The sequence below is a fragment of the Crassostrea angulata genome, chromosome 7 (assembly GCF_025612915.1).
Source record: "Crassostrea angulata isolate pt1a10 chromosome 7, ASM2561291v2, whole genome shotgun sequence".
In the NCBI taxonomy this organism is placed as follows: domain Eukaryota; kingdom Metazoa; phylum Mollusca; class Bivalvia; order Ostreida; family Ostreidae; genus Magallana; species Magallana angulata.
In genome coordinates this window covers 59,988,025-60,005,295 of record NC_069117.1, presented here as the reverse complement: position 1 = coordinate 60,005,295, position 17,271 = coordinate 59,988,025, and the positions used below count along the sequence as shown (strand labels likewise).

The 17,271-nt window shown below is 35.7% G+C and overlaps 2 protein-coding genes across 2 annotated transcripts; both read right to left on the bottom strand.

Annotated features, from left to right (window-relative positions):
- Nucleotides 1-960: 960 nt before the first annotated feature.
- LOC128156829 (uncharacterized) lies at nucleotides 961-5,591 on the bottom strand. The gene is made up of 2 exons (XM_052819137.1): nucleotides 5,411-5,591; nucleotides 961-4,513 (listed from the first exon to the last, which is right to left on the bottom strand). Exons 1-2 carry the CDS (start codon nucleotides 5,431-5,433, stop codon nucleotides 2,479-2,481), a joined length of 2,058 nt encoding a protein of 685 aa, XP_052675097.1. The 5' UTR covers nucleotides 5,434-5,591; the 3' UTR covers nucleotides 961-2,478.
- Nucleotides 5,592-6,886: 1,295 nt separating this feature from the next.
- LOC128155389 (probable palmitoyltransferase ZDHHC24) lies at nucleotides 6,887-9,487 on the bottom strand. Its single transcript, XM_052817080.1, has 2 exons — nucleotides 9,153-9,487; nucleotides 6,887-7,725 (listed from the first exon to the last, which is right to left on the bottom strand). The coding sequence occupies exons 1-2, from the start codon at nucleotides 9,424-9,426 to the stop codon at nucleotides 7,145-7,147; spliced, it is 855 nt and encodes a 284-aa protein (XP_052673040.1). The 5' UTR covers nucleotides 9,427-9,487; the 3' UTR covers nucleotides 6,887-7,144.
- Between the last annotated feature and the right edge of the window lie 7,784 nt (nucleotides 9,488-17,271).

Genomic DNA, 17,271 nt, shown 5'->3' with positions numbered 1-17,271 from the left:
GAAGACTATTATTTTTTTTTAATCGTTCATTCCTTCACTTAAGAATAGCTCCCTTTTGGACAGCTTCCCTCTTAAGCCCATACTATGAGGTGGCTTCACATTTGAAATGACGATCAATTTTTTAACAAGGTTTTTTAATGTCTGAGTTAAGATGACAAATGATGAAAAAATAAATCACAGAAAATACCAGTATATAATATCGTGACAACGTAATGTTCAGTCTCTTATCTACTATAAACCTTCCATCTGCAACCCTCTCCATACCTATAAAAGTGCTCCTGTAAAGATTACCTACCCAAATTTGACTGACGAGTCCGTTAATTCTCCGAAGAACAGAGCAAGATGTTGAAAACCAATTTGTGTGTTCGAGGCAATAAAGCCCTCACAGTGCTAAAGGAAATTTATGATATAACCACAAAAGCCAGGAACTTTTGTAAGGCAAATAAACAAGAAAATAATACAGCGTCGACGACTTTCTAGTTATTATACTATTCTAAAAAAAGTTTGTGCAAGTACAGCACGGGTCACTTTGGACGAATATATTGCCCTCAGCTTCGCGTCGTCCCTCGGGGGCTAATATAATCAATTTGCCCCTTGCCCCAGTCAATATTTGTATAATAGTAGGAAAGATCTATAACTGGAATGCATGTACTATAATTTTATAGTAATAACACAAATCGCAATGTGAAAAAAGGTTTACTTAAACAGCACACACACACACACACACACACACACACACACACACATATTTATTAGATACATTACTTGGGTTGGCATGGATGGGATGCAGTGGCGTCGGATGCAAATTGAAAGTGGTGATTGGGCGGGGCGGGGCGGGGGGGGGGGGGGGCTAGACTTATCAAAAATCTTGACAAGCCAAAAAAAGATCTTTGGTTATGCTGAAAAGGGGGGGGGGAGGGGTTAACACTCCTCATTCCTGGTTCCGACGCCTATGGGATGAAACCTATCCCTCATATTTTGGAACAGTTTAACAGACCTAAAACCTAGAGCCATATTAACAAGAGCTTGGCCTTTCGCTATTGTTCTGTCAAATAGTAATGTTTCGTAGGCCTGTCTACGTCATTGTCTGTCATTTTTTGATGATGAATTAAAATCGACAACAGGAATTGTATAAAACTGTTTCTAGAAAATAATTGCATATTTCGTTAAGATCAGTGTAATTTTTTTTTACTGTTTTGAATTAAATAACAGAAATTCATATCTTATTGAAGACCTTCATAAAATGACTATATACACTGAATACATCGATTCGTTACTAAATGGAACAGATATTTAAAATCAATAGACAATTTCTGAGAAGTTTAAAAAAATATTTTTACATTCAGTGTATATTTCCCCTTATGTTTCGCATTGGAAATCTGCGATGTTCAATTTTCAATGAATACACTTTGCTAATTCATGCGCCAAGAGCACAGATAAAAACGTCTTCACCTGTTTTGGGTATATTTATTTTTGTAAGATAAAATGAAACTTTCAATTTTACATAACCAATTTGATATGTACTTTTGATAAACAATCATTAATATATATCTACTTCTTAATAAAAAATGTTTTTCTCTACAAAGTTTCTGGCACTATACTTTTTGTCTCGGAAGCTAAGTAAATAACATGTTGATATGACTGTTCCATGTATATTTCATATCCCTGACTAAGAGCGCAAATAATGGCTTTAAAGCGACAATACCCAATATTTCATACAAATAGACATCAGTATGAAAATATAAATATAAGCATGTAATGCTGATTTTTGGATGTCGTCGGTCCTATGTCATATTAAATAGAAACAGCCAGACTTAAATCTTCACGCCCCGTTTATTGAACAGCGACATAAGAAAAATCATTGACTGCATTAAATAACTTTTTACAATCAAATATTTAAAAGAAATATGTTAATATATTAAGCAATAAAATGCTTTCTTTGTTGATTCATGCCGGTTATGAATATAGCGATTAATGCAGGAAAAAAATGCATAACCCGCGTTGTAACGTGTATTTTTTCCGCAATGTCGCCACCTTTTTTAACCCGCATGAACCATCAAAAAGGCACTTTATTGTTTCACTAAATACAATTCTTTTATACTCTCTCTCTCTCTCTCTCTCTCTCTCTCTCTCGTTTTGCTATTCTCAAAATTAATTGTTCAATGGCTAACTTTGATAAACAACATGATACAATATTAGTTTATGTATGTTAAGTTAAATATATGTATTTCAAATATATATTTTTTAACACGGGTGTAAACTAAAAATAATTGTACATTAACCAACGTCCACTAAAATCTCTACATGTACAAATATCTACCCTCAGCTTTTGACAGCTTTGTGATTCAAAACAAAAATGTAATGCTCTGAGGATGTCACTTTCCGTTGTGTGGTTTAACAGAAATCGGAACGTTTATATAAATTTTGTAAATGGCTTCAATCTGAAACTGATAGTCTGTACTCATTTATTTGCTGCTGCTAGGTTGTTCCTACTATATCATATATTCTCTTCTTTGTAGCAGTTTGTATGTTGTTCAATGGATACTGTGTGATCAGTGACTGTTGGTATGAGTATAGAGCAGCGTGGAGGTTCCCTGTAATCTGTTGACAGATCCCCAGGATCTCCCAGGAGATGTCTCTGTGTATATCATGTACATACAGTCCCTGATCATGGTGGACTAGGACCTGTAGCTCATCTAGAGCTGCTTGTGATAATGCTGTATCAATGTGTCTGTAACACAAGAACTCTAGGAAGTGTAACATTACAAACACTGAGATATTTAATGTAGGCCATCTTTTCTGTAGAGCAGACTGTTGTTCTGGTATTAGTTCACTGATATAACAGATTTCATTGTGAAGTATGATATCCCATGCTACAGCCTGTCTGATCTTTGTAGACCAGGACTGTCCCCCTACAGCCTCAGTATACCTCTCTCTGTCTACATGTCCTCTATACATCAGATATGGCTGTGCTAACTTGACCTTTGTCATCTCTAGAACAGATAAAGTTTCCCTGTATCTGAGTGTCTTGTAATAATACATGGCAATGTACAACATGTCAGAAATACACCCAAACTTGGCTGCTAATTTCAACATGTGACAGAAAGTTTTGTCTGCAATATACATCTGTTTGTTGATACCTGTGTTAGTGTACATAAATGTATTGTGAAACTGAAATGCAGTATTCCGAAATAATGAGGTTGTAAGATTCTGTAATGTAACAAGTTGATAGTGTGTCAGGGGTGACTCTAGCAACTGTTCTATTGTGTGTATGGCTTTGGTAAGGTCAAATAGGTCTACTTTATGAGGATTAGCTCCATTGGACTCCAAGACAAGCTCTGCATCATAATCAAATTCAGACATCATTATACTTTCATTTGTACAAATAGAAAGTCTAGGATTGTACAGGACATCAATGATGTAGGACCTGATAGAGGAACTCTGTAACAGACAGGCCAGACCTTTCTTGTACAATCCATGTAACTGTAGGAACAATCTGTTTTGTGCTGAGGCATGGACCTTTGTCAGAAACAGGTTGTTTTGTGGAATGAAAAAATTTGGACAAACCCCCTGATACACCCATTTGAGGAGGAGTTTAAAGCAGACCCAGAAACCGGCCAAGAGATTTTGTGGATACCAGTGAGGTAGTGTGTTTTGTTGAATCGCCCAGAAAACTGTTGTTTTCATGTGATATGAACACAACAGTTTATTGCATTCTTCTGATAGTTGACTCATTACTTGTTTTAAAAAAAGTTTTAACAATCCATAAATCAAAAACTGGCAGTGGTTCATTGAGTACACTAGTTTATATTCTGCCTGAGAGAAAGAAATTCTCCATTCTTCATGTTCATGGGGTCCTAATGGGTGTCCTATTGCTACAAAGTGACATCCATTTCTGACAATGTCATTGACAACTTCAGGATCAGGCCATGAGTGACATCTTGCTATCCATGAGGAGGCAGACGGAGGCCAAAAGTCACAAACAAAACAGTAGGCAGTGTCATATTCTGCTACTCCTATAACACCACTACCACAGGGTCCATGTACAGTAGAATTAGGAAATACTGAAGAACAAGTTAACTGTCTGTATGTAGAGCTAGATATATAGACTCTGTCATTCAATCTGACACATGCTGAGAAGACATCTCTGGTTGCACGTGGTGTCAGTAACTGAAGTAGAGTGAATCCTGGTGGACTCTCAGAACTGTCAGAGAGAATCAAGGTTGTATTGGCAGTGTTGTAATACTCAGACTGAGACATGTCCATGATCACACGGTGGTTTTTTGGCCAGTACATAATATCCAGATCTGATCCCTCCAGTCTGAACCCTTCTCTCCTACTTCCACTCACCATCTCAATGATCCCATGATCATTAGGCATCACTCGTCTGTCCACCATCTCCTTGATGTCCATTGTCTCCCTCCTGAGGGCCACCTGTTGTGAGGTTCCAACTATCTGACACATCCTCACAAACACTGACTCTGACATGTGCCAAAATCGAATTCCCTCACATCTGTCGTAATAATAGGGAAATATTGAAAATGGTTAAATTTGAAATTAAGTCTTATCATATATATATTTTTTTAAAAATTAGATAACTTTATTTTAAGGTCAAGATCTAGTATATGAAAGGTGCCTACAGGTTTATAAAATTTAAGATATAAATTCTTTCTATGATGCTTAATAACAATAGCTTTGTTTGATAGGGTGTACCGGGGCTAACATTTTTGGTAAACACAATGAAAAATTATGTTTTAAATTGTCATTTTCAATGAAACATGAAGGAAATAAGGTTTAGTCCAATTTTGACTATTAAAATATATCTAGAATGCCCACAGTCTCTATAAAAATTCCACCAAATAAGCTCTTGACTTACTCTTTAAAATGATGTCAAATTGAATATAGGTATCGGGAGTACTTTTCCCATAATTTAACATAAAATGTCAAGAAAATGTTTAATTTTCTACATAATTTCTTTAGAGCCGTAAAGTACGCGGGAAAATGATTCTTCAAATCAATTATGACGTCATAATGGTTCTATCACCAAATCGACACTCATTTACTAGATCTTGACCTTGACGTGCTCTGTTTTCACCAGCAATTAATAACTGTGCACAATCACGTTAAAATTTTTTACCATTATCATTTAACAGAAATCATCAGTTTTTGTGTTACTGCTTTGTATACAACTTTAAATGAAATAACCTTTTATCGGATTAAGGGTGGTGGGAAAAATGTATGGATTGAAAACTGAGTGTGGGGTTGCCTATGGGCCACCAGTGGTCATTTAGGTATTGTATTACTATTAAGACAATAATAAAGTGAATGTATTGATCTTTAATACAGGGTCTTTGATACAAGACTGAATCTGTATTTAAGAACAAATATTCGAATACTGAATTTTACTTACGTTACTTGGTGAAACGACTCCATTTTTAAAAATAGATAAAATATATCGTTTTTAACTTATTTAACACATCTATCGAGTAAATAACATTATATAATATTTTCCGTATTCCATTACGTTCCGCTTTCCGTTCCGGTTTACGTTGTGCGTTTTAGCAACACCCCATTTTGAAGGAAAACTTATGTATACAATGTACGTTTCTTGTGGGAATTTTTAATCTATATTTAGTATATTAATTTCATTTTGTTTTAATTATTTGATTTATTCCCTCTGAACTGTTGAATTTGTCTTATTTCGATTACGACAATTTAGTAGAGTCTTGTAATATAATTTTATGTGTAAATTGATTTTTTTTTAGATGGGGCGGGGCGGGGGGGGGGGGATTTGTTTTGTCCTCTCTTGCTTGTCATATATTTGAATGTTTTGCTGTACAATTTGGTCTGTTTTATATATAAGCTTTCTTTTAAAAATTGTTAAGCGTGCTCAAGTTATGTCCCTGACAATTTCCTTCCCAACAAACAATCTTTTCGGGGATAATTTGTTAATAATTTGCACCAACTTGGCCTGGTATAAGGGCAATTATGTTTATCAACAAACAATGAATTCATAATTATATCATTAATATATTTAAAATAACTTTTAAATAGCCTATAGGGGAAGATTTGAAAGATTCAGGACGATAATAACAGAAATAACATGAGGCCCATGCGCCACATCGCTCACCTGAGCAACTATAGACATAATAAAATCAGCTTTATACATGTAGAGTCATGTACAAAATATCTTAATAATATCATAAAATAGATCCTGTACAAAAAAAAATCCCCTGCATATTCTTATGTTGATCATTGAGACTCTTTGTAACAGGATGATTTTACAATTTTATCATATATTGAGCATTGCAGTTATCGACAAGGTCTTAAACTGTTTATACATCGATTATAAACCTTCATCAAATTAGGCAAATTGTGTTTTAGAGGATGATTTTAAAAGGTTTTCCCTATATATTCCTATGTAAAAATTTGACCCCCCCCCCCTCCCTTCATGGCCCACCCTAGCCCGGGGAACACGATTTGATCAAATTTGAATCTTCCCTACCTGAGGATGCTTCCACACAAGCTACAGCTTTTCTTGCCGATCAGTTTCTGAGAAGATTGTATAAGATTTTTCTTTTTATATTTCGATGTGAAAATTTTACCTCTCACTGTGGCCCTACCCTACCCTTAGGGATGGATTATAATTTTATCAAACTTGAATCTGGGCGTGTCTTACGTAACAATTGACGTTCGATACAAAGTTTAGGACATTCCATTCAAACGAAAACATTTACCACTTCAATGCGCTTCATTGTAACTGAACGTTGGATTTCAATACCTTTGTACCATCTTATCTATAACCAGTACTACATGTAGAATATACTGAATGTTCGTCAGTAAGAATTCTCCCGGCTTTTGAATCATAAACGACTACTCTCAAAGAGACAATCAATACAAATAACCTTCATTTAAATAAAAAGATGATACAAAGAAACAGATTCGACTCACGGAGACAAAAAATTCCTTTATAAAATTCAAAAAAGACAAATAAATTTTTATGCTAAAGCTGCCATTGCGACTTCTGTACCTACAAAGAGAGCTGGAACGAATATCGATGTACACGTAGTCGTGTTTATCACGATGACCACCAAAATGACGTCATAATGGGGTACGTGTTCACCCTTCTATTTGTTTGTGCTATCTATAGATCCTTCGGACTCTCGTAGCTTTCTTTTGTGGGAAATTCTAGTCCACCTCCCGGAAGTGGGGATGAAATAAACGGAGATATCCATGATACGCGCCATTTCTGTCCAAATATTTGTCTGAGGTTCTCCGTAAGTCCGAGATCATACGACTGGTTTCCTTGAAGTCTTTCATGGGCGGTCATGTTGTGACGGACGTGTTTCGTGTGCCAGATAGCCAGACCCGACAACATCAACGAAAACAGCGTGCACACAAACGAAATAAGGACGACGTATGTCTTGTATAAGTCAAAAACTCCGACCACGAACATCACGAGCGGGAAAACAAAGCCCGCTAAATTGTACGCCGAGAATTCCCCCAGCATTTCCCAGGCTAGACTTAGACTGATGCTGGACGTAAAGATGGCGAGCAGAAGGCAGTACATCAGGAGCGTCAGGTAGTAACGGTAGTTATAGTACCCGATGCACCGACCCGTGTAAATACAGTGATGGTCACGCTTGAGCACACAGATGTTACAGATGCCGCAGTGAAAGGACCTGGGTGGAGCGTTTGTCTCGCAGTGGCAGCAATAAAACCAACCTTCAATTAAAACAGAATTTGATGTAAATTAATTATATAAATTCTCTAATTTATATTCCTTAAAATTTTCAAAGTATGCATGACTGTAGATGATTTGATAAATTTTACACAGAAAAGTTAGCATTTTGTGTTTATTTTTATTTATAATTATGCCTGACTCAATGTTACACCTCATTGATACACCAGCTGTGCTATGCTGAATGTAATTCTGCTGCTCTATAAACATCTGATCCTAATGCATGTTGACAGGTTCTGATAACAAACCAATTAAACTGTGTTTAAAAGAAGCAGTGTTGGTCATTTTATTATGTTGGCTACATCAAATTCCCCAGGGCCCTGAAATTGGGGCTTCGACCAAGAATCGACTGGAAATCCCAGAAGTTTTGTTTCAAGTGTAGACTGCGCTGTCATTTCCCTATTGCGATGCAAGCAAAAAATTCTGAATATTTTTAAAACAGCTGGTCGAAGGTAAATATATAATTGCATTTAAAACCAGATGGTCTATGTGCAATCATTAAATAATTACTGTATATTTTTTGAAATTTTCTTCTAGGTAAATAGACTATTTTAATATAAGAATACTGAAGATTTGATGCATCAGATATTTCTAACAGCTAATAGGGGGGTCGGATACCCTAACGTCATTAGAATGTTGTAACTTTGATAACCTGGTTAATTTTAGGAGTTCATAAATGCCTAAAATATTTTGTCTTTAATCCAATACATGTATTAGGTATAAGTAACAATATGTGTCAGATTGTTATATATATGTTATATGCTTTTGTGTAAAAGAAATAAGCATCAAGGGGAAATAGTAGATGGCAGAAGTCTGGTGATTAAAAGAAATAAAAACTTTATCTATGTTTATTTTTATTGCTTATTTCATCTTTTAAAAGTGTACATAACTAAAAAAAATACCACTATTTTGAGCCTGGTTTTACCTTAAAAGTACACGAAAACCCAGGAGCTTCCGGGGGCTTCGCCACCTGGGCCCCCACCAGGGCTTTGTTCTGGACCCACAGGGGGCCTCAAGGCGGCCCCCAGACCCCCTGTCTCAATAATTTTTATCCACGCCCCCCCCCCTAACTACAAATCCTGTATCCGCCCCTGGTTGCAATGTATCTAGTCACCAATTTTCCTGGCATTTTATGGTTTGAACAAAAGAGCAAGACATTCCTTGAATGTTGCTCCATGGTCCCGTCAAGTTGCAGTGGCAACAGACAATTAAATATGCAGATCTATGATATTTTAATTAAAGAAAAAATTGTATGATGTAGGTATATAATTTAGGTGTTAATAATATTTAAAACTATGATAAAAGTTTTAACGTTAAAGTAAAAGAGTGCCCTTATGCCAAATTATGGCATTCAAAGACTTCCGTAAAACAAAAAATGAAAGTAGACCGCATGTTTATAAGTATCGCGTACCTGGTTTGAGGGTGGATGGCAGAATGACTCCTCTGGTTGTCGTGGAGACAAGCATGACCTTCCATATCCCGCCAATAATGTTCACATACAAAAACAAGATCCACGCCTTACACAGGTAGACTGTTAGATCACTGGTCCCGAGGGTGTCCCTTCGCCATGGCAGCACGATATAACAGAGGTAAAACACGACATTATGGACCAACAGCAGCATGTAGACGAACATGACCTTGTCCAGCGTCCTCTTGGGGACACACGACTGGAGGATCACGTCCATTGTTGTCTCCGATATGTGAAATGTCGGGTACGGTGGAACTACTGCGGTATGGCGGGGACAAAATTACATGTATGGACAACCAGAAGCCATTTTCACAAATAATCTTAAGGTTTTGCGTAAGATTTCAACTTAAGAATATCTTACGAGAAATCTTAAGATAAAAATCAATCGTAAGATTTTTTGTGAAAAGGGCGTGGCAACCTGGGGGGGGGGGGGGGGGTAATAATAGTATAAGTGTTGGAAATAAAAGATGAATTTCTCATACACAGGCATTATTAACCTCAGATTATATACTCACAAGTATAAGTAAAGAAAAAAAAGCAGGCACGTAGCATCGTTTTTTTAAAGTGGGGATGGGGGGGGGGGGGGGCATAAGGGACCAAACTCATCCAAAAAAATATTGGCAAGCAAAATCAAAGTACTGAAAGTACTGAAAAGCGCTGACCTAGCTTGGTTCTAAGAAAATTTACTGTGTGCAAGCGTAGGCGGAAATGAGTCTTATTGAAATTTTGGTTTATGTTTAATGAATATCAATTTAAAGTATCGAAGGCCAGATTTCTTTAAATATATGTTACTTTCTGAGGATGATGTGTTCGATGTATTCATTCGCAGTAATATAACAAAACTACGAATTCGCAAAAAGATATGTTAAAATCACAAATTATACCTTTTGAACAGTAATTTATCACAGTTTTTGACACTTTCTTGCAAAGAATCGATTTTATTTTTCTATATTTTAGCTTCTGAATACGTACGATATTTTTTCATCACTGCGTAGCATCCCGTGCTGATGTACGTAAGCCCCGCAAACCAATCGTATCTACTCGGTCATTTCCGTCACCCAGATAACTGGTTCCCTATACCTCTTACCAGATTAAATGATGTTTATTTCTGCTCATAGAGGGCAGTTATTCCTTGCACCGGAAATAGAAGTCTAACGACAATAAAGCGCTGAGCTATGCTTAGCGCTTTAAAAAGGGAAAGTTACAACTTCTGAAAATCGTTGAAATCTTAATCCGATTCATCCCCCCCAAAAAGTAGGGAGGGCAAATTCGTGTTAATTCCCTTTTTTATATGTATTTAAGAAATGTTTTGCTGCTAGAATATATGTCTTTCATTTCATAAAGACATGTGCGTCCATTTTAACCATGCATATATAATTAACCCGATATGCATACATGACATTCTTTCAAAAGTTTCTGGTATTTTATCAACCAATAACATGTCCTTTGATGGTTCATTCTTCCTGTTAGTCAAGCCGATTGAAAGATACATGCATGTACATCGTCGCAAACCACGGCCAATATATTTGATCATCTCCCATCTGGACACGAATAGGGAAGCTATGTGGACTCCTGACCGTGGCTTGAGACGCTGAGGTACATAAAAGTATAATTTTGTTTATATACGTCCCTGAACGAACTGTATGTTAAAAATCAGTGAGTTTATTTAAACAGTAAAATGCTTTCTTTGGGCATTTATTCGGGATATGAAGGTAGCGACATTGCCAAAAAACATAACCCGCGTTAGCAGGTTATGTAAAAAAATTTTGCAATGATCGCTATACTATGACCCGCATGAATCATCAAAGAAAGCATTTTATTGTTTAAATTAACATCTTTCATTTAACTAATTAATACTTTGATTATGAAAAGTTAGTTAAATTCACTAAATTACTTTAATGTACAAAAGTACGTTAGCTAAAAGAAACAGCCAAATCGTCTCCTGTGAGACTTTGAGTCTAACATCATCATGGTTATTTCGTGCATTCCGTGATTTTATTTAGGTCGCTGTAGGTTTCGGCCAATCGATAAACGGGGCGTGAAGATTTTAGTCAGGCTGTTTCCAATCTATAACAGAATAAAATCCATAGCCAGCAGAATGAAATGACCAAGTTCCAATTAGTTCGGGGGGGGGGGGGGGTCGGATCTTACGTCTAAGCTGTAGTGATCAATGAGATACGGTACTTCACCAATTAGGAAGGTGGACGAATTAGATGGCGCTAATGTCCACTGGTTTAAATAGTAAAGTACAATTTCAGATTTTGAATATTTTCATATATTAACATTAACTGTGGATTTCCTTTCCTTTTTTCAAAGAAGCAGTTGTAATTCGCGACATAATTATAGACTGACCTGTCTAGTATATTTATAGGTTTTCTCAGTGTTTCCTTGAACTGGTCTTACAGTTTTACAAATGCGATAGATCCCACCTTTATGTTTAAAATTTACTCAAATATTTATACATGTAATGGATTACAGCGTTTCTCTTAAGAGGTTAATATTTGTGGACTTATTTTGTGACGTAATGGTAAACTACACACGGAATTTACGGAATAACCCCAGAATTCCTAACATCCAAATATGGAAGAATTGAATTTTCTATGTAATATTGTACCAATTTAATTGATATTGATGATATACGAACCGTATTCTCTTTAGAGAAGTGGACAGGCATATCCAACATGTAGATGTAGCCTATGCCTGACATTGCCTGACATTGCCTGTCCACTTCTCCAAAGAGAATAATACGAACCGTAACTCGCTGTACATGAGTACTTAACAGAAAGAGATGTTTAGCGGTTGTTATATTAGTATTATTATAATTTCATGTTAAATACTGAAATCTGATTGGTTTAGACGCAGTTGATAATTCATTTTATTACCTAATCAAATGGATTTTGTTGTTTTATTACAAATAAAATATTTGCGTCTATTTTGAACTGCCGGTCAATAGACTGCGATCTATTAGACCGCCGGTCAATAGACTTCGATCTATTGGACCGCCGGTCAATAGACTGCGATCTATTGGACCGGCAACGTATTTCAGAACGCGGGTATGTTAATGTTACATCCTTTCTCAGGGAATGTATATTCCTTTACATAGACGCTGTTTTAGTACTTGGTGACTGAACCAAATTCAATGTTATCAAAATGGAGTATCAAATAATCAACAGTTTTAAAGCTTTATATAGGTAAAATACTATTTAAAATCTAATGGGTTGAAGACTCACCCTTCTTTGTGTAAACTTATTTTAAATTGAGATGTTGTAATGCATGCAACAGGTTTTGTGCATGTAAAAGATGAAAAAAAAAATATCTAAGTATATTGCATAATGGCACGAAAACCATCTGCAATATGCAAATTGTAAACCCCGAAAACTAAAAAAGGAATTAGGTAATAAAACAATTATTTAATGCTTGAACAGTCAATAGACCAGAATTTTTTCCCTTGGTGCAGGGAACAGCTCAGTATGATATATTGCCCTCGGCCGTTGGCCTCGGGCAATAGATCATACTGAGCTGTTCCCTGTACCAAGGGAAAAATATTCTGGTCTATTGACTGCTCAAGCATTAAATAATTGTATACTGTTGACCGGTGACGTCACATTCCGCGAAAACGTGTTATTGATTAGAAAGGTATAACAAAACAGTTGTTGACTGGGGTCGAGGGCAACAGTTGAAGGCCGCGGGCAACAGTTTGCGAGCCGGTCCGACAGATCAACTGTTGCCCTCGACCCCAGTCAACAACTGTATACTATTACCCTCAGCGTAAGCAACACACTTGGCAACAGGTAACACGACGAATTGTTACATGCGCGTAAATTATGCGCGTACGGTTCGCCGTAGAATTCACGTCATATAAGGAATGAATTCAATATTTATTTGTTTTATACGATATAAAATGGTTTGGGGCAGTTTAGGCTTTATAAACCGCGAAGCGGTTTATAAACAAGAGGCCAATTGACCTTAACGGTCACCTGAGTAGCATATATCCCATACACAAACTTGTCATTGAGTCTCATATATGCATCTAATTAATTAGGTTTCATACTGGAGTAGAAAAATTATAAATTTGTAATGACGACCACATTTAATTCAAAAAGAACTGTGAAACCTATAATTTTGGTGAAAAACTAAAAGATCTGGTCTACAAAATTATGAATTCAGTTTTCCTTTCAGGTGTGTGGGAGTAAAGATAAATAATTTTTTAAACGTTATATGCATTAACATCTATACATCCATTTTATCCCTGCCCTAGAGTCAAAACCCATACCCCAGGGGACATGAAAATTAAAATTTCAGTAGAGGACTTCCTGGTAAACATAATTATTAGTCAGTTTTTTTTTATACAGATGTGTGAGAATAGAGAAGAAGATTTTCAAACATTATATCCATTAACACTTTATTGCCATATTGCCCCCCCCCCCCCTCATTTCCTGAACCCCTGACCCAGGGGCCATGAATTTCACAATTTAGGTAAAGGATATTGTGGATATCATAACCATGTATTCAGTTTTTTGCCCACATGTGTGGGAGTAGAGAAGAAGATTTTTTAATATTTAAAACATTTTTACTATATGGCCACATTGGCCCCACCCTAGAGCCTGAACACCTAACAAAGGGGTCATGAATTTCACAATTTTGGTAGAGGGCCTCATGGACATCATAACCATGCATTTAGTTTTTAACAAATATATATGGGAGTAGAGAAGAAGATTTTCTAAGATTTAATACATTTTTACTATTTGGCCATATTGGCCCCACCCTAGAGCCTGAACCCCTGACCCAGGGGTCATGAATTTCACAATTAAGGTAGAGGGCTTCATGGACATCATAACCAAGCATTTAGTTTTTAACAAATATATATGATAGTAGAGAAGAAGATTTTCTAAGATTTAATACATTTTTACTATATGGCAATATTGGCCCCACCCTAGAGCCTGAACCCCTGACCGAGGGGTCATGAATTTCACAATTTAGGTTGAGGGCTTCATGGACATCATTATCAGGCATTTAGTTTTTAACAAATATATATGATAGTAGAGAAGAAGATTTTCTAAGATTTAATACATTTTTACTATATGGCAATATTGGCCCCACCCTAGAGCCTGAACCCTTGACCGAGGGGTCATGAATTTCACAATTTAGGTTGAGGGCTTCATGGACATCATTATCAGGCATTTAGTTTTTAAAAAAATATATATGATAGTAGAAAAGAAGATTTTCTAAGATTTAATACACTTTTACTATTTGGCCATATTGGCCCCACCCTAGAGCCAGAACCCCTGACCCAGGGGCCATAAATTTTACAAGTTTGGTAGAGGGCCTCATGGACATCATAACCATGCAACCAGTTTTTTCCTCACATGCGCGGGAGTAGAGAAGAAGATTTTTGAAAATTTGGCTTTTTTTGCATATTTGGCCCCGCCCGTGGCACCCCAGGGGTGGTAGAGCCATAAATTTCACAATTTAGATTCTTCTTATTATAGAGATGCTTCACACCAAAAATGGTTATGATTAGTCAAGTAGTTTTCAAGAAGAAGTTAAAAATGTAAAATTGTTAACGCACAAGGACGGACTAAGACCAATTGCAATAGGTCACCTGAGTGACTCAGGTGACCTAAAAAGCGTAAACTGTTTCAAACCGTTTTATATCGTAAACTAATAAATATTGAATTCATTGCTTATAATTTAATTTTTTACTCTTTATTGTAGATAAAAACGGTCATTTGACCTTTAAAATGACGTAAAACTGTACAAAATTCAAACGTAACGTCAGGCGTATTGATACGTTTTGACGTTGGTCTAAGTATGACATAGGCAACATTCTTTATATGATATAAAATAATTCTTTAGCCAATCAGAAAGCACGCTACAACCAGATTTAAAATATTTATATATAAAAGCAGTGAAATTTCTCTAAGATTAAGACTTCAGTATAATAAAATAAATAGTGCTTCGCGTCGGTTGACAAGGTTTTCTCGGGGTGTCAATTTCAACTGTTACCCTCCCAGACAGGCACTATTTATATAATGGGGAACTCGTGTTCTATTTGCCAGTAACATCTTTTATTCTGTTACTATAGAAGGGGATCAATAGATTCAGAAATGTGCTCAGATTAATAAGATGTAAAGCATAAATCCAGTAAAAAACCTGTTCAATCATTTTGAAAGCGGATAGCAAAAAGATTTAACACATAACTTTCAAACAAGAAACTAGATTTTAATACATAACTGTTCAAAATATAATGCACCACAAAACTGATTTCTATTTTTTTTCTTACCCTACTGAACTTATTTCTTACAAACATATTTTGCTAATTTGCAATCTTACAAAAAAAAAAAACATTGTCTAACCTCACACAAAGTCCATGTAAAAAATATTAAATTCTTACGCATTCATTCTTACACAGGTTTTATTCCATACAAGTCTTTTTCCAATTTGTTTACATTAAACCTTCACATACAGGTAGGCTACACAAAATCTGAAACAAGTCGAATCTATTCTCTTTGAGAAATGGACAGGCATACCCTACATTCATGAAGCTTTGCCTGTCCACTTCTCCAAAAAAGAATTAAGTTGAATAATCACGTGCAAGTCTTAGCACACATATTTTATATTGCACAAGTCTCATCTCATATTAATATTATATCACACAAATCTTATCTCACGCAAGTCTAATCTTACACAAATCTTATCTTGTAAGTCTCATCTCACATGGGTATTATCTCGTAAGTCTCAACTCACACAAGTCTCATCTCACACAATTCTTATTTCATGTAAGTCTCTTATCCCACAAGTCTAATCTCACACATGTCTCATCTTATCCAAGTCTCATCTCACACAAGTCTTATCTCATGTAAGTTTCATCTCACACAAGTCTCATCTTACACAAATCTCATCTCATACATGTACTAAAATTATATCACACAAGTCTCATCTCACACAAGTCTCATCTCACACAAGTTTTATCTCATGTAAGTCTCATCTCACACAAGTCTCATCTTACACAAGTCTCATCTCATATTTATTTTATATCACACAAGTCTCATCTCACACAAGTCTCATCTTAAACAAATCTCATTTCCCACAAGTCTAATCTCACACAAGTCTCATCTCACACAAGTTTTATATCATGTAAGTCTCATCTCACACAAGTCTCATCTTACACAAGTCTCATCTCATATTTTTTTTATATCACACAAGTTTCATCTCACACAAGTCTCATCTCACACAAGTCTTATCTCATGTAAGTCTCATCTCACACAAGTCTCATCTTACACAAGTCTCATCTCATATTTATTTTATATCACACAAGTTTCATCTCACACAAGTCTCATCTTAAACAAATCTCATTTCACACAAGTCTTATCTTACACAAGTATCATTTCATACTAATTTTATATCACACAAGTCTTATCTCACACACGTCTCATCTTACACAAGTCTTATCTCATGTAAGTCTCATTTCACACAAGTTTTATCTCACACAAGTCCTAAATACCCTACATGTCTGATATCATACAAGTCTTATCTCACACAAGTCCTAAATACCCTACATGTCTGATATCATACAAGTCTTATCTCACACAAGTCCTACATGTTTCTTACCTCATACATATAACATCTTGCACCTTTTTTCATACAAGTTTCATCTCAAAAAATTATTTATGTTTTTCTTTTACAAATCAAATAAGTTATATCTAATTTTTCATTACCCACCCCCTCTCTTTATGAAGATTTCTGCTGCTTAGAATATGGCACTAACTTTTAGCTGAAATGCTACATGTAATTTATCATGTATACAATATTGCATGTTTTGAATGAAATGTCATGATTGCTATAATTCCATGTCCAAAAAAAACCATCATTCCATTCTGCATATTTTATACAATATAATAACTACGAATGTATATTGTATTGCATGATCTCTCAAATCTCTGGGCTGTGTTTTACAAAAGAATTTATGACTTATGACCAAATTATTGAATGCTAATTAATTACCAACTAATTAATGATTTATTCTTATGGCTGAAAAATCTAATTATGGGAATTGAAATAT

What these genes read in the sequence shown, in the direction of transcription:
- LOC128156829 (XM_052819137.1), bottom strand. Translation starts at nt 5,433, where the DNA reads ATGGAGTCGTTTCACCAAGTAAC. An exon ending in GAGTCGTTTCACCAAGTAAC is followed by an intron (nt 4,514 to 5,410) that starts GTAAGTAAAATT and finishes TTATTACGACAG; the next exon opens with ATGTGAGGGAATTCGATTTT.
- LOC128155389 (XM_052817080.1), bottom strand. Translation starts at nt 9,426, where the DNA reads ATGGACGTGATCCTCCAGTCGTGTGTCCCCAAGAGGACGCTGGACAAG. An exon ending in GCCATCCACCCTCAAACCAG is followed by an intron (nt 7,726 to 9,152) that starts GTACGCGATACT and finishes TTTTAATTGAAG; the next exon opens with GTTGGTTTTATTGCTGCCAC.